The following is a 21,666-nucleotide window of genomic DNA, read 5'->3' on the forward strand; positions in this document are numbered from 1 at the left end:
GTCCTCCATAAAAATAAAGCTCAGCTGAGTTTTACTGAGAACGTCTTGGTTACGAATATAACCCTCGTTCCCTGAGTAGGGAACGGAGACGTTACGTCGTGACGACGAATGGGGTTTCGCTTAGAAAGCCTCTCACCTTCGAGAATACAAAACGAGCCAATGGCAAGAAAATGCCATGGGTCTGCGGAATTTGCATGGCGTAACTCCGCCCCACCTCATGGGTATATAAGGAAGTACGCTGGCAACATGCAGATATGTTTTTGCTTCAGAGCCAAGTGTTTCACTTCACTGCACAAGCCATCCTGAGATCATCGACTTATCTCTACTCTTTGAGACGAGTTTTCCTCTCACAAAAGAGCTAGCGCGTGGCACGTTTTTCTAAAGATGTCTCGCCCGTGCACTCAACTGGTTTCGGATTCTGATGGGCACAATCGCTGTCTTGCATGTTTGGGCATTTCCATGTTTGGGCATTTTGGGCAAGGACGTTTCCTCCTCGGCCCACACCCCCCTCTCCAGCGTTGCACAGTTCTTTGGAGCTTGGCTTCCCACCCTGTCCCGCTGGACGAAACTAGTCACATTGTCACATTGTCACCTGTCACATTGCTAAACTAGTGTTAGGAGTTATCACATTTCAGTGAACTTAAAAAAATCATAGTACTAATTAGCTAGATTAATATTAGTAGTCGTGGTTAACATATACTAATAGTATGAATATAGTATAACATACACAGAAAATATACACCTTTTAATAAATAAAATGAACATAAAAGAATAATTGATTGAATAAACACATCAACTTCATTTGCTTTGATACAAACATAAATGAATTAATGTCATGATGTCAGAATTCAATAAAAAAAGTATACAGGAATACTTCACAAGTATATTCACAAGTATTATACAAGATCTTTTTCAGAACCAAAATGTTCATGTTTTATTACATCAGTGGGGAGTCAATTTTCTGAAATAAACATTATTAGAGCAAAAGCTAAAGTTATGCTTTTTTGTGCATTTCAGCTTTCGATAATCCATGAATATCACATTTGCAAACAATTTCACAACCAATTTATCAGGCCGTTAAAATGAGAGCCGACACTAAAACAGTAGTTGCTGTATTAATTACGATCAAGAAACACCGGCACTACAACCAAAACTAACGTCAACAGAGATGTAAGTGGAAAGAATATCAGATATTACCGTCTGCCACCACAGCCACAAAACAATTAAAAAGGAAAACAGCAAAGCAACATAATTCCCTGCATTCCCAGTTCAACTGCAAGCTTTATAAAGCAACATGTAGATGACAGCTTAATTTAATATCCGTTTTAATGAAATCAATAGTTGTATTTTAAAGTCACCACGATGGTGGTTAGCATTTGCTTTAGTTGGACTCTTGACCCTTGACTCTTTAATGTAAACTTTTCTTTGGTTGCTATACTTGTGTGTTTCTAAAGCACAATTGTTGTAGTTAAGAAAGCCATGAGATCAGATGATGTTGGTTGTTTATTGATGATGTCATTATGTAATTACGTCATTATGTAATTTCCTTAATCCCTGATATTATGCAGTATCTAATGCTTTGATTATATAGGACTTGTGTTTTTAATATTGTTTTATTCATAACAGAAGTCATTTGATTTTATAGTATATCTAGCAGTGTTGTTTATCAAATACCTATTATTTAAAATAGGTTTTAAAAAAAATACTTGGTGCACAAAAACTTGAATCTATGGCATTACTTAGACAAACACAGACATCAAGAAACAGCATATGAATCTCAACAATGGTGACAATCAAACAAAGTATCCAGAAAATCCAGCTGCATAATGCATACGTCACGTTGTACAGTATGTTTAGACGGAGGTGCCAGAACTGAATTGATAGAATGCACTGTAGAATTACAGCACATATATATATATATATATATATATATATATATATATACATACATACATATATATATATATACCTTGAATTATCCAGCCAAAATAGGTATTTTTTCAGAATATGTTGGTCACGTTGCTCTTTTAACCTTTTTATTTTCCGTTTTTTGTACTCCACTATTGAACTTTCTTTCGGACATCAGTGATGTAAATTAAAATTATTGTGATGATTTGATCAGCAGCTGATTGAACAGATTGACCCAAATTTCACATCTATTTAATCTGAGAGTCACTGGTGGCTTTCTCAACTGTAGTGTAAACGCAGTTAGAAGAAACAGAGGGGCTTGTGGGTAATTGGGCAGTGTGTAATGCTTTAACCAGAGGGGCTGGATAGCTTGCCTGAATGGTAGTAGCCAAGTGTAAGACTAGACTCACGTATCTGATATTCCACAGTGTTTATTTATTATCAGCGTCGTCGATCCCACGCACACATGGGCAGTTTGCAAAACACTCCACTAACAACTGCGTTACTGAATACAAATAAAACCGGGTAAGAGCAACATACATATAAAACAGGCTTTACACGCACACATGTGATGTTCACAGCTCGCGCTCCTCATCCCGACTGTCCACTCATCAGTGAGGGAGTAACAGAGTGTGTTCCGCCTTAAAGGAACAGTACCTAATTCTACCTGTTACAAGTGGCATAAACAGTGTTAGATGAATCAGAGGGGTTTGTGGGTAATTGAGCAGTGGCATAAACAGTGTTAGATGAATCAGAGGGGTTTGTGGGTAATTGAGCAGTGGCATAAACAGTGTTAGAGGAATCAGAGGGGTTTGTGGGTAATTGGGCAGAGGCATAAAAAGTGTCAGAAGAATCAGAGGGGTTTGTGGGTAATTGAGCAGTGGCATAAACAGTGTTAGAAGAATCAGAGGGGTTTGTGGGTAATTGGGCAGTGGCATAAAAAGTGTCAGAAGAATCAGAGGGGTTTGTGGGTAATTGTTTGTGAGTGTCTTTAATCTCCTCATAATCACAACCAGTGTGAGAAACCTGAGGAGAGACAGAGAAATTGTTTACAGCTCTGAAGATTGCAAGGATGGAAGGCATTAGACATTTAGTTAAACATTTTATACAGTAACTGGACTCACAACTTCATGTTTCCCTGGTCCAGTCTGAGACGACGAATCACCACCTGCCAAAAATAAGTGTCCTAAATTAATGACATTAGTGTATATCACATTTCAACAACTGTGCCTTGAATAAATATTTTCACACATCATCAAATATCTCTTTTACTCATGTCTCGTTGCAGCCTGTAGGTGGCGACGGAAAGTGGGAAAACAGATCAATAAATCTATGAATCTGTTTTAATCTCAGTATAAATAAAGAGTTTCTGCTTCTAAATAAGTTAAGAATGAGTTTTACCTTGAGACTGATACTTCTTACAGAGAAACAGTAATGAGAGTCCAGCGATGATCAGAACCAGAAGAACCAGAACCAGAGGAACAATCAGAGAAGAGCCTGAAAACACAGGAGAAATCATCTGAGAATATGATCAATATCAGATCAGATAATTGACGTTTGGAGTAGGATTGACCAGATCATGATACTGGATTTCAGGGATGCCACGTCTGTGTTACAAAAAAAGCCCAATGACCAGTCAGAAATAGCCCAGAAAGTATCCCAATGACCATATCCCAAAAATCAAAACACAAAATATACAATTCCCATACCTAAAGCACATGTTTTACAGTCAGTCTTATTGAGCTGAAAACCATATCGTAGTGATTATAAACACATCTCAAAGGCTCCCTACCAGTGGCCCTCCTTCACAAAACTTAAAAAGGGACCTAGTATGCAAAATTTACTTTTATAAGGTGTTGAACACAGATGTGTGTCCACAGTGTGTGTAAACAACCATCGTGAAAATCCACTCACTCATTTTTTTAATAATCCCCATAAATCATAAACAGTCTCTCCAGACAAGCAATTCCAGATTTCCCCCTACTCTTACAAGAGTCTCTATAGACTCACATCTGAGCCTCTGAGGACACCGTGGTTTGCTGTTTCCTTGATAGGCTACAAAGCACCAAAATGCAGATTCAACTCAGTATGCTAACTAGAATAATTGGGTTATTATTATTATTATTATTATTATTATTTACATATTAACTATTTAAAATGTATTAAATGTAATATTATTGTTTATTTTAGAGTTGAAAAAAAGCTTATTTGTATGTTTAATAATATATTTCAGCCTCCTCACAAGCTTCACCCACTGATCACATGTTTGTATCTCAGCACAAGATCACCTGCTGATGTGTTTAGAGACGCCAGTGATGTAGAAGTTCTGGACACACCTGTGAACGATGAAGCTTTGACTGATGAGGAGGAAGAAGCAGATGATGATGATGATGATGATGATGATGATGATGATAATGATGGACGTGGTGATGTTGGTGATGATGTTGATGATGGTGATGAAGATGGTGTTGTTTTTTCTGGAAAATTTGTATATAAAACAATAAAACAATGAATTTCTAAAGGATGTTTTTTTCACACACAGAACTTGACATCTCTTTTCTCATGATTCATGTCACTGATGTCATTCACACACTCATTACCCAGAATTCATGTTTGCTGACACATACACAGAATCGTGAGCTGTTAGTTTGAGTTTCCAGAACTGAAGCCTGTGGTTTCACACTGAATAATACAGTACAGCAGAGTTAATGATGAGCACTGTTAAACTGGAGTTAACTATAGTAAAAGTGTGGTAAAAGGACTAGTTTAGTCCTTTTACCACTGACTAGGACTAGAAAGTGTAGTTTCTCATTGTTCAGAACAGAATCATTGTTTTACACAAAGCTGCACTTTTACCTTCATAAACTACAAACATATAAACTGTAGTTTGTTTTTATACTTCCTCTTTTTAACTGTTTGTGGTTTTGCTTTGTTGAACAGAAAGAACACCCAAATTAAAAATAATCCTGTGGTTAAACCTGCTTAAACAGAATCAGCTGCAAACATGACACATGACACACAGTGATCTGCATCTGTACCTGTAATGCTGATCAGGACTCGTGTGATGAAGATCTTGTGTCCTTGATCAGACTGAACTCCACACCAGTATTCTGAATCTTCTTCAGTCACATGACTGATGCTTCCCGTCAGGAGCTGCTGTTCTCTGTCATCATACAGCCGGATCTTTCCCTCATCCCTCCATCTTCTGCTCTCCTTCACAGACGTCTCTTTAGCACAGAGATCAGCTCCAGATCTCCAGCACAGAAACTTCACATCACGAATGTGGGATTGTGGGTATTTGCAGTTGATGTTCACAGATCCTCCTGCAGAAGCTGATAGACTGATGCTCTTCACACAACAATCCTCTGTTTAAGATCCAGATAAAGTGCAGCAATGTTACAATCACCAGATATATTCATGGATTCTGTCAAATAATGCATAAATGACTGAAAGCAGCTCACCCTTCTTAATGTCCAGATTAAACTCAGAGAAGAAACTGTAATCTTCAGAAACTTTGACTATAATCTTATATTCTCCAGAATCGTTCTCATTCAGATCTCTGATAAACAGAAGTAAGAGTCCTGCAGATCTGTCATCATGAACGGAGAATCGTCTGTCATGTTTCCATTCTGCTCTTCTGTTAGTGTTTATTACAGTAAAACACTGATCTGCAGTTTTACAGACGACTATCACAGGATTCTCTTCTTGAATCTCATATTTGTAGTTTATAATGACGTTTCCTCCTGGATATCCTCTCACTGTCCTGAATTGATGACCTGTTAAAGTCAAACCCAGATAGTTTTTCATTTTGTTCTCAATATAAACACATTTTTGCTCACTTTGCTGCAACATTTATCAATGCCGGTCAAGATTATGAGTGTAAATCGTACATCGGGAGACAAAAAGGTTGTTAATGGTGTTTGTACTCAGACAGAAACAGTGTCAGCCCAGATCCGGCCCACAACTGGGCTGTGTATAATCCACACATACCAAATGCTGGCCGGATCTGGGCCGACACTACAGTATGTTACTGTCTGGCTAATGAGTTTCACGTGTGAACAGCAGTCAATACAATCAGTATAGTGATGTTGTGGAGATCATCATGAGTTTGAGGGTCTCAGTTACTCACCTGTTAAAACCTCCAGATTCACTTCAGTGTAGGGATCTTTAAATGCATATATATCAACTGCACAGTAGTACGTGTCTGAATCCTCTTCTCTCAGATCTCTGATGGTCACAGTGAAGACTGATGAACTTCTGTCGTCATACAGAGAGAATCTTCCAGCATCAAACCATTTATCTTTAATATCAGTCTTGATGAGGTCAGAACACCATCCATTCTGTAGTACATCTTGATTTTTTCTACAAAAATACTTTGCATTGTCTGTATATCCTTCATCATATCTGCATGTGATCGTGACTCCTCCTCCTGAATATCCTGTCACACTGATGGAGCTCACGACACCTACAACAAACCAGCATCTTCATTCAACACTTTAATACACACTGAAGTGAGATTCATTTTAAAGTGTTTTAAAGGAAATGTCACCATATTAGTTAAAGATTAAGACTTTTATTCATTATTTAATCTCTGTTCTTCTGTGATGTGAACTTGAGTTCAGATTCTTACCAGGAATCATCATCAGAGTGAAAGTCCAGATGATCTTCATTCTTCTCTCTTATTAAATGATCTTCTCTGTTGTTAGTAGATTCAGTTCTTCGGAAGCTCTCGATGTGTGTTCAGAAGAGTTTTGAGTGTTTCTTTCCTGGTTACATGTTTAACATGAAGAGCTGAATGTGACAGAGACGCCCACTTCCCCTGAGAGAGAGAGAGAGAGAGAGAGAGAGAGAGACAGAGATTGAGAGAGATAGAGAGAGAGAGAGAGAGAGAGAGAGAGAGAGAGAGAGAGAGAGAGAGAGAGAGAGACACAGATTGATTGAAAAAAATCATTTAATTCATACTTTAACATTCAATTCAACATTATTACATTAATCCTACACACACTTTGTAATTTTAAAAAGATAAAACCATCTCTCCATCATCATCAACATCACAAAGAACATTTGCAACAGACCATTTTTCAGCAAAAGACTGTACATTGTTTGTCAATTTATAATAAGCATATTCAATTCTAAGGCGAGCTGCTAATAATCCTAAAAACACCCCAATTGCTTCTTTTGACCCTTCTTTCTGAATCATATGTTTCCTTGAAAGCCATATGGAAAGTTTAGCCACTCCAAACACATAATTCATCAAAACATGTGTTTGTTTTTTCTTTACCGAATACCTTGGTCCAAAAATAAACAAATGAAAAGAAAAAGATTCTCCCCAACTCAAACACCACTGCTCTAATAAATGAAACAACTCTCCTAACCTACAACATCCACAAAACAAATGAACCAAAGTTTCATCGTGGGTGCAAAAGGGACATTCCACCCCTTGACTGGGATCTAGATGTGCCACATGTTTGTTGGTGGCTATGGCCCCATGTATTATCCTCCATTGGAGATCTCCTGTTCGTTTATCGACTGGTAACTTATACAGAGATCTCCAACAGCCTGTCACAGACTGATCTGGCCCAAAAAAATCAAACCACCTTGATGGTTTCATTACCTCCAAAGATCTCATATGGAGCATTTTCACACACAGAATATACATTCTTTCCTTGCCCAGCTCCTCAAATGACCCCAGCTGTACATTTGAAAAAGACAGAAAACTATTCTCTATGCCAAGCCCCTCTTCCACTGTTAGAGCTACATCAAGGTTGGGGAAACCATATTCACACCCATCCTCCCACTGACCCAACACATCACTATCACTGGCAAAAGCTTTCAGTGACTGTGGCAATGACTCACAGACCTCGTCCACTATTTTTTTAATCAATCTCTCAGATCTTATATTGGCCAACTGACCCAGTTCTAAAGAGATGACCTAGCTTTGTGCATCCTGCCTCTCTCAGTGCTAAACGTAGACTGGCAGACTTTAATGACTTTACGCAAATAAAATCATTAAAAAAAAGAGGCTCTTCAAAGAGCCACATTCCAGGCATCGCAGTTAAATCTCTTGAGAACTTCAAAATCTGCCAAGCATGTAAAACTGATTCATAGAAAGATGTTAAATCTCCAAAATCTACTTCTTCAGTTTTTATCAGAAAAAATTGCTTACTGTATCCCAACCTCCCTGCCTTCTGTAGAAGCAACTTTGCAGTTCCATGCCACCTCAACCCATTCCCATATAAATATCTCTGTGCTGACTTTAATCTAAAGGTCGCGATCCGTGAAGATAAGTCAACAAGTCCCTGACCCCCCTCACAAAGAGGAAGATAAAGGGCTGCAGCTCTGACCCAATGACAGCCTGACCAAAAAAAATCTACAATTTTCCTCTGTAAGCTTTCAATCAGTGCTTTAGGTGGATTTAACACCATGAATTTATGCCATAACATGGATGCAATCAAGTTATTTGTTACTAAAACACGTCCTCTGTATGACATCTGTGGCAGTAACCACTTCCACCTGGACATTTTTGCACACACCTTCTCCATTATTCCCTCCCAGTTCTTTTCTTGATATTGCTGTGTGCCAAAAAAAATACCCAACACTTTTAATCCATTTTTCCCCCACTTTAAACCTCCAGGTAAACAAGGTAGTTTTTCATCTTCCCACTTTCCCACTTGTAAAGCTTCACTTTTATCCCAGTTGACTTTTGACGAGGAAGCCTTCTCATAACACTCCAAAGCTTTTACTATTGTACATATATCATCATCATTTTTTATAAATATATTAATGTCATCAGCATATGCTGACACCACTAAAGGGGAGTCGAACTCACAGTTTGGTAACCTCAGTCCATTCAAGTTATTCCTTAACAAACATAAAAGGGGTTCAATAGCCAGTGAATACAGTTGTCCTGAAATAGGACAACCTTGCCTTATTCCTCTTTCCACTGGTATTGGTCTACTAAGTCCCCTCCCCACTTTGACCATACATGATGCTCCGTTATAAAGGAGACTTATCCAGCCTATAAATCTCTCTCCGAAACCAAAAGCTTTTAAAACAGAAAACAAAAACCTGTGATCAATCCTGTCAAAAGCTTTCTCTTGATCCAGGGATAAAAGTCCAACATTTTGATCATACACCTTGCACACATCCAATACATCTCTTATTAAAAATAAATTGTCCATTATAGTCCGATCTGGGATACAATAGGTCTGATCCATATGCACAAGTAAGCCAATATAAGGCTTCAGCCTATTGGACAGAGCTCTAGAAAGTACTTTGTATTCAGTACACAAAAGCGCAACAGGCCTCCAGTTCTTTAGGTGAGATAAATCTCCTTTTTTAGGAAGTAATGTTAAAACGGCTCTTCTACAAGATGTTGGAAGCAAGCTTTGTTCGAAAGAGCTCATCAGGACCTCATGAACATCAGATCCTATAGTCCCCCAGAAGTGCTGAAAAAAGTCTATGCTGAGTCCGTCTATTCCCGGTGAGCGCCCTGAGGTCAGCTGATTAACAGCTATGGTAAGTTCCTCCAAGCTTATTCCTTTATCCAGCTCAGTTTGTTCAGTTCTACTAAGCTTAGGCAGACCTTCTAAGAGTTCATGTACACATTCTTCATCACAATGCTCTTTGCCATACAACTCTGTATAAAACACAGTGGCGCATCTTCTCATTTCACCTCCATCTGTTGTTACATGCCCATCTGGACATCTCAGACATGTCATACGCTGATCTTTCACACTGCTTTTTTCCAAATCAAAGAAAAAAGTGCTTGAGGCATCCATGTCTTTTAATTGAATGTATCTTGACCTCACAAGGGCCCCTTTAACTTTCTCTTGCAGCAAGGAACTCAGCTCCACTCTTTTAGCTTTCAACGTGTCATTGCTTTCAGCCTCCCCACCATTTAAAAGGCCATTTTCGATCTTTCTTATGGTCTCCTCAACCTCCTTTATGGCCTGTTTTAACACAACAGAAGAAAAAGAAGTATATTGTTGACAAAAAATTCGAATTTGGGCCTTTCCAACTTCCCACCACTTATTTAAAGACTCAAAAGAATTTTTCTTTTCTTTCCACTTCTGCCAAAGAATTTTAAAATTCCTACAAAAAGTTTCATCTTGAAGCAATTTATTATTAAAAAGCCATTGAGATCTACTAAGCTCTTGTTTAAAAAAAAAAAGTTACAGTAATAAGGTGATGATCAGAAAACCCAACTGGTCTAATTACGCTATCGGTTAATTTTGATCGAAGTCCTTGTGACAAATAAAATCTATCCAACCTTGCTGCACTCACTCTTCCCTCTGAGATTTTGACCCATGTATATTGCCTTTCATTGGGAAACTTAATTCTCCATGCATCTATTAGGTCAAACTGAACCAATAAACTTTTTAAATTCCTGCTAGACTGTAAATGTGGCTCCTCACTAAGCCTATCATTATTAAAATCAACAGTACAGTTCCAATCCCCACCTAGAATTAGATAGTCAAAATCATTTAACTCAAGGGCTTTCTTTATATTATTAAAAAAATCTATTCTTTCAGTCCCAATATTAGGGGCATAAATATTAATAAAACAATAGATTGAACCCTCTATGTTGGCTCTAACCATTTGACCTCGACCTCTAACTAAATCACAGGAACTTAAAACATGAATTTTTGAGTTACTAGAAAAAAGTATTGCTACCCCTCCACTCACATTACTCCCATGATTTAGAAAAATTTGACCACCCCAAGACAATCCACAATCAACTTCATCTTTCGTTATACTATGGGTTTCTTGTAAAAAGATTACGTCTAATTTATTTATTTTTTGTACCTCCTTAACCATTTCTCGCTTCTGTCTATCTCTCCCACCATTTATGTTTAAAGAGCCCACTCTTAAACTCCCCATAGAAAAAAATAAAAAGAGGGACAGACAGAGAAAAAAAACTATGCAAAAAGTGCAACATGAACAAGGCTGCATCACTTACTTTTTACTAGAGCTTTTTTACCTTTTCTAGTTTTGTTTGACTTCGAAAACTTTTTAAGTCCCGTGACATGTTTCCTCAACCTATAACGTTTCCGTTCATCCAACAACTCAAAACCAACCATCTTTTGTAATATTGCCACAGACCTTATGGATTTTTCTGTGTCATCAAAATGCTCATCAACCTTGACTGACTGTCCAAACGTTTTATCCAGGAAATTATTAATTTCCTCCAAGGAGTACAAATCTTTCGCTCTACTTGACCCATCAAATCCTTCGCCCTCTGTCTCCTCCTGTTCCATCTCTTCTGCATCACTTTCCACCTGACTCCCAACGTTCAACAAAGATGCAGCAAGAGCAATCTCTTCAATAGGCACACTTTCACCCGTGGCTTCAATTTCACTGACTTGTTCCCCTGTAATTTCTCCATTTTTTGAAATTACCACAGCGCTCTTACCAGAAATTGATTGCTCCAAAGATACATCATCTCCCTTATCATCTCGATTTGCCTCAATATTCTCATTAATTACACTATGCATTCGATCTCCCTGAGCAGTAGACATACTACTAGTAGAGGGTAAAACAACTTGCTGATCAACTTCATGCGTTTGTTCAATATTATTATCTGCGCGTTCAGCTTGTACTCTATGCGGACAAGCAAGACGCTTATGTCCCACATCTAGGGCTGTGCGATATATATCGTGAGATTGTTATGCGCATCTCATCAGTAAAGCCGGTTCCTTGATTAGTAGTAAATCACCATCACCTGCTTTCAGATGAAGCGGCATTTAGGGCTGAGGAGATAATTAAGTGATTAATTTAGTGATGATTGAGCATTATTGAAGACACCTGATGTTAACAAGCAGAATCACTGAAGGACAAAATCACAAATTGTAAGTTACCATTAAGGTGATGGGTGTTTGCTTTAGTTGGGCTCTAGACCATTATATGTTTACTTTAATATTTACTGTTGTTTGTCTGCTGTTATTGATTTATAACAGTTAAATGAACAAAGTAAAATGTTATCTATCTTATAGTGTGGGTTATGTTTTGACATAATCATGCTGTGATCTGAAAAAGGAAACTTATTGAGATAGTTTGGTTTAACTTGTTAGCTGCAGTTTAATGATTCTACAGCCTATGATTATCAGTACTTTACTTATAATTCTAAATATTTAATAAACATTGTTCTGATCAAAAGACATTCAGATAAATTCGTTTAAAACACAGACATCAATAATCAGCCTGTGAATCTCAACAATGATGACAATAATAAAGCATGTTGCAGTGGCTGCCACCAATCACAACTCATTAATGGCTCCCATCATGCATTGCGGTATGAATAAATTATGATCTGAATTGTCTATGTAATTTACTTTTCCTAATTGAATATTCTGCTCCTCACCATTGTTGAGATGCATAGACTGAATCTTGACATCTGTGTGTGCCTAAAAGAACTAATTTTTTTTTTTTAAGCAACTTTTAAGAAATCCTTTATATTATATCAAAAATTCTGGGCATTTATGCAGATTCACTAACCAACAACATAAATCGAAGTCAGAAAGAAGGATTTTAATGAGTTCAGTGATCAAGTTCAAATGATGATTGTCATAATATAACCAACACCATCAGACCACTTTTTTTTTCTTTGTTTATCTGTCAGTTATAACTCAGATACAGCAGCCAAATAAAATCTAAAGTACACATATAATGGTCTAGAGCCCAACTAAAGCAAACACCCATCACCTTAATGGTAACTTACAATTTGCGATTTTCTCCTTCAGTGATTCTGCTTGTTAACATCAGGAGTCTTCAATAATGTTCAATCATCACTAAATTAATCACTTAATTATCTCATTAACTTAAACACTCTTGAGTGTGGACTCATACACTCCCAGGAGTGTTAACCCCTTGCTCATCACCCCCAATTTTGGCAAGTGCTGCATACATGAAATGCCCAAAATAAAAAGGTTACTGCTCATAAGTAATTCTGAATAGAAACATAACACACATACATTTAGAAAGCCAACCCTTGAGAGTTTATAGTTCAAGACTCAAAATTAACCAGACTGTTATTAATATTGAGATATATAAGCTCAAACATATTTTGAACTAAAATAATCTGGGATCACCAGTGATCCCTGTCAGGTAAGGGGTTAATTTAAAACTGGAGTTGTTGCTGTGTACAAAGAGCCGTAGTTAACTGACAAGCTGAGCCATATCGCATTAATTATTACTGGCGATACGTCCGCGATATTAATGCGATATGGCTCAGCTTGTCAGTTAATTACGGATCTTTGTAGTAAATGCCGCTCCATCTGAAAGCAGGTGATGGTAATTTACTACTAATCAAGGAACCGGCTTTACTGACGAGATGCGCATAACAATCTCACGATATATATCGCACAGCCCTACCCACATCACCACATTCAAAGCATTTCATGCTCCCTGAATTTGCATACACAGTATAATAACCTCCTCCATACTTTATCTTAAAAGATACATCCAGAGACTGTGTTGGAGAATCTAGGAACATGAACACTTGCCTACGAAGTGAGATAACATGTTTTAAACGCGCATCTTTACACCCTAGCGTCACCGTCCTTAAACCGCTTGCAAATTTTCCAAACCTACGCAATTCTTGCTCAATCAGCTCGTTCGGAATGAAAGGCGGTACACCTGAGACAACTACTCTAGTCGACGGCACTGATAACGGCGAAACTTGAACAAATAAATCATTGATAAATACCCCGCTTTCAATCAAATTATGAACCAAGCGTTCGTCTTTCAAAAAAACAACTGCAGCTTTGTTCATTCGAGACGCGTGAGATATATTATCAAAACCAACCTGTTCGCCAACTGCAAGCAGAGCCTCTTCCATCGTAACACCGGGATCAGTGACAAACCGAACCCCGTGTCCAATGTCCAATTTGCAATTTTGCATTTACCTTTTATAGCACAAAGAACTACAAAAAAAAAAAAACTTTCTACATTAGCAGAAGAGAAAAAAAATATTTTCCCATCAATAACAGAGCACAGAGCCTCATTCTTACACCATTTCATTTCAAATGTGATAACGTCATCCATGGAACTATAAAAACGAATATCAATGAGTATTCTGGATTTAACTGTGGATAAAAACAGAATATTAAAATCTTGATCTGCACCCATTTCTATCTTGTTTTTTCTACTTGTAGCAGGATATGCAGCTGTCTGGCTCATACTTCCCTAATGCCGAGTTCAGACTGCACGATTTTAGCCCCGATTTTGGCTCGCCGACAGGTTTTGAGAAATCGCCGACAAAAGCCCGAAATCACAGGCAAATCGGTGCTCGTTCACGCGAGTGACAATCACGCAGTGTGAATGAGCAAAGACGCGATCTGAGAGAATCGCCAACGAGTCGCCGACGAGTCACCCATGAGACATTTGGCATGCTAAATATCTGCTAAATATCTGGACCTGTCGGCGATTCAAAATCCTGCTGTGTGAAAAGTGTTCTGACTGAGAACTACATCGGCGATGACCGACAGCCAATGAGAGAGCAAGATACAGAGCAGCGGGGAGTTATAGGCCACAATATCAGTATTTTAATAGATATATTTACAATTATATCAAACAGAAACAAAGCACAAACATTTGCTTGACCAGCAGCAACAGCAGCACATTGCAAAATTATTTATTTACCCCCAACTCTCTTTGCAGAACACACAGTCCTTGCTCCCCTCGTCTTCCCAGACATTTCCTCATGCATAATATGGTTTTCTTTTTCTACTTTTCGCTGCAAATCAGTGCACAGATCATTTGGATTGCAAGCTTCTTGCAGGCTATCATTTTTAATAACAATTTCAGTCTCGCGCGAGAACTGCGGTCTTACGCACGCTGGATTTTGCGTTATTTCCTTATCACTTCTCGAGTGTGTTTGGTTGCGAAACGTAGTTTGCGGACCAGACAGAAGTTGTCGGCGATTCTTTCTTTTGTAAAGTCATGCAGTGTGAAACCTCCTGTCGCCGATGCATCGTGCAGTGTGAACACACCAGCAACTGAATGTTACCCCAGATAGTCACGCAGTGTGAACAGAACAGTGACCCGACTACTTTGAAAATCGTGCAGTCTGAACTCGGCTTTAGTGACACTTATTTGCTGCAGCTGTGAGTGGTTCTGGGCAGTTAACGCTGAGCCAATCGCGAGGGCTAAACCCCTTTATAAACCAGGACTTTTCTTTTGACAAGTGTTGTCACCGGTACGTGACTTGTTGTCTTGTTTCCCTGCCCAGCGACCTGACGTCTGCCTTGGTTATCTGTTTTACTGTAGCGTCGCAGGTATGGTTAGCTTCGTTTCTCTTTCCACTCGTTGACTTCATAACGTGGGCTTAAGCCTGGAACACACCAAGCCGACGGTCGGCCGTCGGGCAGTTTCCGTGCGTCGGCCGACTAAATCTTCTCAGTGTGTTCCACACCGTCGGCTGAAATTGGTCCTCGTCGGCTTTGTAACGGCCGATTCGACATGTTGAATCGGCGTCGGGCCGTCGGCGAAAGAGGGAACTCTGATTGGCTGTTCAGCTTAGTGAACGAGTCAGCTGAGTGAATAATAGCAAAACAGCGAGCAAAGAAGTCAAAACGGTCCAGATAGACGCTGTTATAATGTTACGTCATCTTACCTGAGTGTTCCTTGGCGAATATTTCAATATTAACACGAGAGGAGTGGAATAAAGAAAGTGTTTAGCAGGATTGATATTCAAAACGGTAAGCACGCACTGCTTTGTTTACGGTGTGTGTATCTGCAGCCGCAGCGTCGGTTTCCGTTTTTGAATGACGAATATAGACGAATATATCTTCAGAAATAGACAGTTGTCTCATTTACACGCAGGCGCAGAACGCGCATTCTAGCTAACAGTCGGCAGTAGTTCTCTCGGTGTGTTCAGGTGCCGCTTTTAACCCCGTCGCGAGGCAACAACACAGTCGGCTTTCATCAGCGCTAGTTCGTCGGCGTCGGCTTGGTGTGTTCCAGGCTTTATAGGGAATGTTTCGTGCTATAGAATCCCCGGTGCGGCAGCAGCTCTTTCACCAGCCTTTGCTTATGCTTTTAACGTTACGTGTTCACGGATTTTCGTTGTGCATGGCTGCCTTTCCACACGCGACCAAGAATGATCCTTCTTCCTGTCTTTGTTGTGAATCAGTGTTTGAGGGTAGAGTGTGTTTGATGGACTGACAACACTTTAATTGTTTTGTTTTGTGTATTTATTTCTTTGAACTCTTGTATGGAGGCCTTTTCTTGCTGCTGATACGCAAGAGGATTGGCCTAATTGTGATTTTTCTTTTGTTTGACCTTTTATGTGATTTGTCCAAGTTTAACTGTTTATTTTGATTTATTGTGTGATTGTGAGTCTCTGTTCATAGTGCTAACCCCAGTACCACCTTGGGCTTTAGAACGGGTGGCTTATTAAACATTGTTTATTGTAATTTTTGTGTGTATAACTTTGTTTAACTTCCACGTATCTGTCCTTTGTCCAGGTGCGGAGAACTGCCAGTGGGAGCAGTGTCCTCTGTGGTGGCGGGTCCCTTGGTGTGTGCTGTGGCTGCGTGTTCACCAAGTGTGGTCCTTTCTCTTGCGGTGTGTGAGTGTGAAATTTGACACGTGTGATTGGGGTGTTTTTCATGGATCCTCCTCTCTCGTGTGTGTGCATTGCGAATAGAGTATAGTGAGTGAAGTGAATAGTGTGTGTGTGTGTGTGTGTTCATTGAGTTTAAAAGTGAAATTTTTTTTTTTTTTTTTTGTACTGGACCACTGTCTCTGGCTATCCATCAACGAACTTGAGTGCCTTGGTTGAACAAAATAGTGAATTCTTTGGGTGAAAGTCCCATCGTGGCGTAGTCTGCAAACTGCCTGGGCCTAAGCCCTGTAATGTGTATTCTTTCTGCCACATACTCGTATAGATTGCCAGCTTTGCTTGACCTATAAGAAAATGTAAACACTGACAAATAAACCTATTTCTTCTAACATATTTAAAACCAATCATAAATACGTCTATAGAAAAAGATTCATTAAAACTATTAAATAATATAATAAACTAAACAACCTTTTCAGTCTAAAACAATCCATATAAGGAAGCCATAAGCCAGTAAGAGACTCAAAATGTCCTTCTCTTTGCACTTTGAACATGTTCCTCACTTTAAAAACATTCCGATTAAAAAATAGGCAATCCATTGAGGTTCAGTTTTGACAAGTCCATAAAGGAAAGATTTCTGTCCATTTTCAAATTTCCAAGATTTTGTAGTATTTTACACGCAGCTACTTTCCATCTTGAAATGATTGAACCATTAAGAAGTCTTTGCAACAACTGTAAATGAAAAGCTGCTGCTTTACTTTCAAGATGTGCCAATCCTTGTCCTCCTTCTTCTTTGGGTAAAAATAATGCACTCTGAGGAACCCAATGTAACTTGTCCCAGAAAAAATCGACTAAAATCGCTTGAATCTCTGCTAAGAGACGCAAAGGAGGATCAATGCAGGTTCAATTATGCCATAAAGAGGAAGCTACTAAGTTATTTATAACTAAAGTTCGACCTCTATATGACATATTTGGGATTAACCACTTCCATTTTTCGAGTCGACCTTTAACTTTTTCAAGAGTTCCTTCCCAATGTTTTTGCACAGTTGCTTCATCTCCTAAATATATATACTGTATATATATTTAAAGCCTCCTTTCTTCCATACTTAACCAGGAGGAAGGGACAAAGAACCATTTTTCCAATCTACTATTAGCAGTGCTTCACTTTTTTCCAAATTAATTTTAGCAGAGAGCAGTTTTTTAAATCGTCAAGTACACTCATTAAAAGCTGTACATCACTCTGTTGACTAACAAACACTAAAATATCATCAGCATATGCAGAGAGACTTTTTCTGAAATTAGGCAAATTAAAACCTTGTACATTTTTTCTCAATTGTTGTAACAGAGGTTCTATTGCTAGCGAATACAGCATCCCAGAGAGCGGGCATTCCTGCCTCACTCCTCTAAAAACTTTAAAAGGAGTGGATAAGCCACTATTAATTTTGAGTATGCTCTCGACATCACTGTACAAAACATTTATTTTATCTATAAAACTTGTATTAAAACCAAAAGCTTTTAACGTTTCCCATGAGTATGTGTGTCCAACTCTGAAGAGCCGCTATCAACATGCGGGAGACTCCCGGAACTTCCGGGAGACTTGGGATGTCTGGAATGTTTTTATGGCCAACCATCTCTCATTCACCCAGAAGCCTCTGTACAAGCTTTCTAGGAAAGCAGGCAGCAGACAAATACTAAATCAAATAAACAAAGAAATATCTCATTTAAAAAATTACAAATTTAGGAATAAAATCTCCTCTTGATCGACTACACACAACACTTCCTTACTTTACTCAGTCTGGAAACAGAGAAAACAATATAAAAGTTGTTAAGGCGTAGGCGTTTTAATTTTTACATCGCTTTTCACAGTAAATATTGTTTCAAAGCAGTTTTACAGAAAATCATGAGCTAATGTGTTAAGAGTTCAATCCACAAGAGAGCAACTGCAGCAAGCAGGAAAAAAGAGGAAACATATAATCTTCATAAAATGTTTAAAGAACATCTGTTCACACAGTCTGTGTCTTATTGAGTTCTCAGTGTTCATCCTGGACCCTGTTTACTGCATATCTGTCTGTCCTTTAAAATAATCATTTTATACACATTCTCAGCTGCGGAGATTCAACTGATGAGGAGGAGGAAGAGGAGGAGGATGATGAAGATGATGAGGATGAGGATGGTGGTGATGTTGTTTCTAAAACATCTGTATATAAAACAATAAAACAATGAATTTCTAAAGGATGTTTTTTTTTTTTTTTTTTTTTCACACACAGAACTCATCTCTTTTCTCATGATACGTGTTACTGATGTCATTCACACACTCATTACCCAGAATTCATGTTTGCTGACACACAGACACAGAATCGTGAGCTGTTAGTTTGAGTTTCCAGAACTGAAACCTGTGGTTTCACACTGAATAATACAGTATATCAGAGTGACTGATGAGCACTGTTAAACTGGAGTTAACTATAGTAAAAGTGTGGTAAAAGGACGCAGTTTCTCATTGTTCAGAACAGAATCATTGTTTTACACAAAGCTGCACTTTTACCTTCATAAACTACAAACATATAAACTGTAGTTTGTTTTTATACTTCCTCTTTTTAACTGTTTGTGGTTTTTCTTTGTTGAACAGAAAGAACATCTAACATTAATAATAAACCTGTGGTTAAACCTGCTTAAACAGAACCAGCTGCAAACATGACACATAACACACAGTGATCTGCATCTGTACCTGTAACATTGATCAGGACTCGTGTGATGAAGATCTTGTGTCCTTGATCAGACTGAACTCCACACCAGTATTCTGAATCTTCTTCAGTCACATGACTGATGCTTCCCGTCAGGAGCTGCTGTTCTCTGTCATCATACAGCCGGATCTTTCCCTCATCCCTCCATCTTCTGCTCTCCTTCACAGACGTCTCTTTAGCACAGAGATCAGCTCCAGATCTCCAGCACAGAAACTTCACATCACGAATGTGGGATTGTGGGTATTTGCAGTTGATGTTCACAGATCCTCCTGCAGAAGCTGATAGACTGATGCTCTTCACACAACAATCCTCTGTTTAAGATCCAGATAAAGTGCAGCAATGTTACAATCACCAGATATATTCATGGATTCTGTCAAATAATGCATAAATGACTGAAAGCAGCTCACCCTTCTTAATGTCCAGATTAAACTCAGAGAAGAAACTGTAATCTTCAGAAACTTTGACTATAATCTTATATTCTCCAGAGTCGTTCTCATTCAGATCTCTGATAAACAGAAGTAAGAGTCCTGCAGATCTGTCATTATAAACGGAGAATCGTCTGTCATGTTTCCATTCTGCTGTTCTGTTAGTGTTTATTACAGTAAAACACTGATCTGCAGTTTTACAGACGCTTTTTAAATGATTTGTGTGTTTCATCCCATATTTGTAGTTTATAATGACGTTTCCTCCTGAATATCCTCTCACTGTCCTGATTTGATGACCTGTTGAACACAGTAGTGTTCATTTTTATTCAAAGATAAACACAAACATTAGTGAGACATACACACACACACTAGGGGACAAAAAAGGCAGTGTATTTAACCTAGTTACTGATTATCTGCCATATTTTAGGGATTAAATCAGTATTAGTATTAAATCACAGTATTTATATCAGTATTAGTATCGTGATGTTGTGGAGATCATCATGAGTTTGAGGGTCTCAGTTACTCACCTGTTAAAACCTCCAGATTCACTTCAGTGTATAAATCTTTTCCAACCCTTTCAGTTCCACAGTAGTACGTGTCAGAATCCTCTTCTCTCAGATCTCTGATGGTCACAGTGAAGACTTCTGATCTTGTGTCGTCATACAGAGAGAATCTTCCAGACCGAACCCATTTATCTTTAATATTAGTCTTGATTCTGTCTGTGCACTCTGACCATTCACCTTTACAAAAATACTTTATATAATCTGAATATCCTTTATCATATTTGCATTTGATCGTGACTCCTCCTCCTGAATATCCTGTCACACTCATGGAGCTCACGACACCTACAACAAACCAGGATTAAAACACTTTAATATACACAGAAATTAACTTTCCTCAACAGTCAATAAAACAACATGAACTGAAGAGGAATACTCTCCTATTCAATTCTGTGGTGTTTTTCATGATTTACTCTATTATTATTATATTTATTATTGGAACAGAACTTGAGTTCAGATTCTTACCAGGAATCATCATCAGAGTGAAAGTCCAGATGATCTTCATTCTTCTCTCTTATTAAATGATCTTCTCTGTTGTTAGTAGATTCAGTTCTTCTGAAGCTCTCGATGTGTGTTCTGAAGAGTTTTGAGTGTTTCCTTCCTGGTTACATGTTTAACATGAAGAGCTGAATGTGTCAGAGACACCCACTTCCCCTGTGAGAGAGAGAGAGAGATTGCACAGAGATATAAACTCAATACAACTCAATATAAAGTGTTATTTTACAGGTATTTTTCACAGAAAGTTTTATTATTTCAAAGGCTTAGTTTCACAGTTTATCAGAACCATAATGTTTAAAGTTTCAACTGACTTAAGCATTTAATAAAGTGTTTTTGATGAGGGGTTTGTTTCAGTGCAGTCGACAATAGGAGAGGTCAAGTGTAAGTAGGTCAAGTGCTGTCTCTCATTTCAAGAATTGACAGGATAAAGCCGGCGAACTTCTGTCTGTGTGTGTCTGGAACTACAACTGTTGTTATATTGGAGTGTGAGAAGTGCGAGTGTTTGTTTTGTTGAGAAAATTATTGAATAAGTTCAACAGTCGCACTGGTGCCGAAACCTGGGGAGGAGAAGAACGCAATCCCCGCCAAGTTCGCCATTAGCGGATTTGATTAAGTTGCTTGAGGGCCTCCGTCTGGAACATCACCAAGCACTCCTGGATCTGAGGGAAGATCAGGAGCATCGGTTCCAAGCCCTCATCCATGCGGAGCAAGAGGACTGCTAACGTCCCGGAGCCGGATGATCCGTGAGATTCGGGCCACAGAGTGTCCTCCACCCCCGCTCGCGTGCCTCTGACCAAAATAGGGCCACAAGATATTCCAGAGGCCTTAGTGGACCTCTTTGAGAAGAGTGCTGAGGCGTGTGAGTGGCCACTTGCCCACTGGTGGACCTCATCACTCTGCTCTTCGGAGAGGAACAGATATCAATGCAACTGCCGTCCCGAACCTCCTGGTTTACGGCGACCTGAAACGGG

The 21,666-nt window shown here is 38.7% G+C and overlaps 2 protein-coding genes across 3 annotated transcripts in view; both read right to left on the reverse strand.

Moving 5' to 3' along the window:
- Window positions 1–2,180: 2,180 nt before the first annotated feature.
- LOC307154495 (polymeric immunoglobulin receptor-like) lies at window positions 2,181–20,195 on the reverse strand. The gene is made up of 9 exons (XM_079864499.1): window positions 20,165–20,195; window positions 6,539–6,727; window positions 6,038–6,373; window positions 5,370–5,684; window positions 4,947–5,273; window positions 4,245–4,385; window positions 3,310–3,405; window positions 3,033–3,076; window positions 2,181–2,934 (listed from the first exon to the last, which is right to left on the reverse strand). The coding sequence occupies exons 2-9, from the start codon at window positions 6,576–6,578 to the stop codon at window positions 2,572–2,574; spliced, it is 1,662 nt and encodes a 553-aa protein (XP_079720625.1). The 5' UTR covers window positions 6,579–6,727; window positions 20,165–20,195; the 3' UTR covers window positions 2,181–2,571.
- Window positions 18,273–21,666, reverse strand: part of LOC307154527 (polymeric immunoglobulin receptor-like) — a 104,577-nt gene continuing 101,183 nt past the window's right edge. Inside the window, exons 3-5 of one of the 2 annotated variants that reach the window (XM_079864540.1) lie at window positions 19,620–19,934; window positions 19,197–19,523; window positions 18,273–18,659 (exon numbers count right to left, since the gene is read on the reverse strand). In XM_079864540.1, the coding sequence (XP_079720666.1) occupies window positions 18,556–18,659; window positions 19,197–19,523; window positions 19,620–19,934 (746 nt within the window). In that variant the 3' untranslated portion in view covers window positions 18,273–18,555. Of the gene's footprint in view, window positions 18,669–19,196; window positions 19,524–19,619; window positions 19,935–21,666 lie in introns of both variants that reach the window. The other variant, XM_079864539.1, reaches the window with a different exon arrangement.

This window comes from Squalius cephalus, assembly GCF_949319135.1.
Source record: "Squalius cephalus genome assembly, chromosome: 2".
Classification (NCBI taxonomy): Eukaryota; Metazoa; Chordata; class Actinopteri; order Cypriniformes; family Leuciscidae; genus Squalius; species Squalius cephalus.

Excerpts from the sequence above, each read along its gene's own strand:
- LOC307154495 (XM_079864499.1), bottom strand. The coding sequence starts at position 6,578 with ATGAAGATCATCTGGACTTTCACTCTGATGATGATTCCTG. Across the intron at positions 4,386-4,946 it reads AGTCCTGATCAGCATTACAG|AAAAAACAACACCATCTTCA; the intron begins GTACAGATGCAG and ends CAAATTTTCCAG. Across the intron at positions 3,077-3,309 it reads TAAGAAGTATCAGTCTCAAG|GTGGTGATTCGTCGTCTCAG; the intron begins GTAAAACTCATT and ends TATTTTTGGCAG.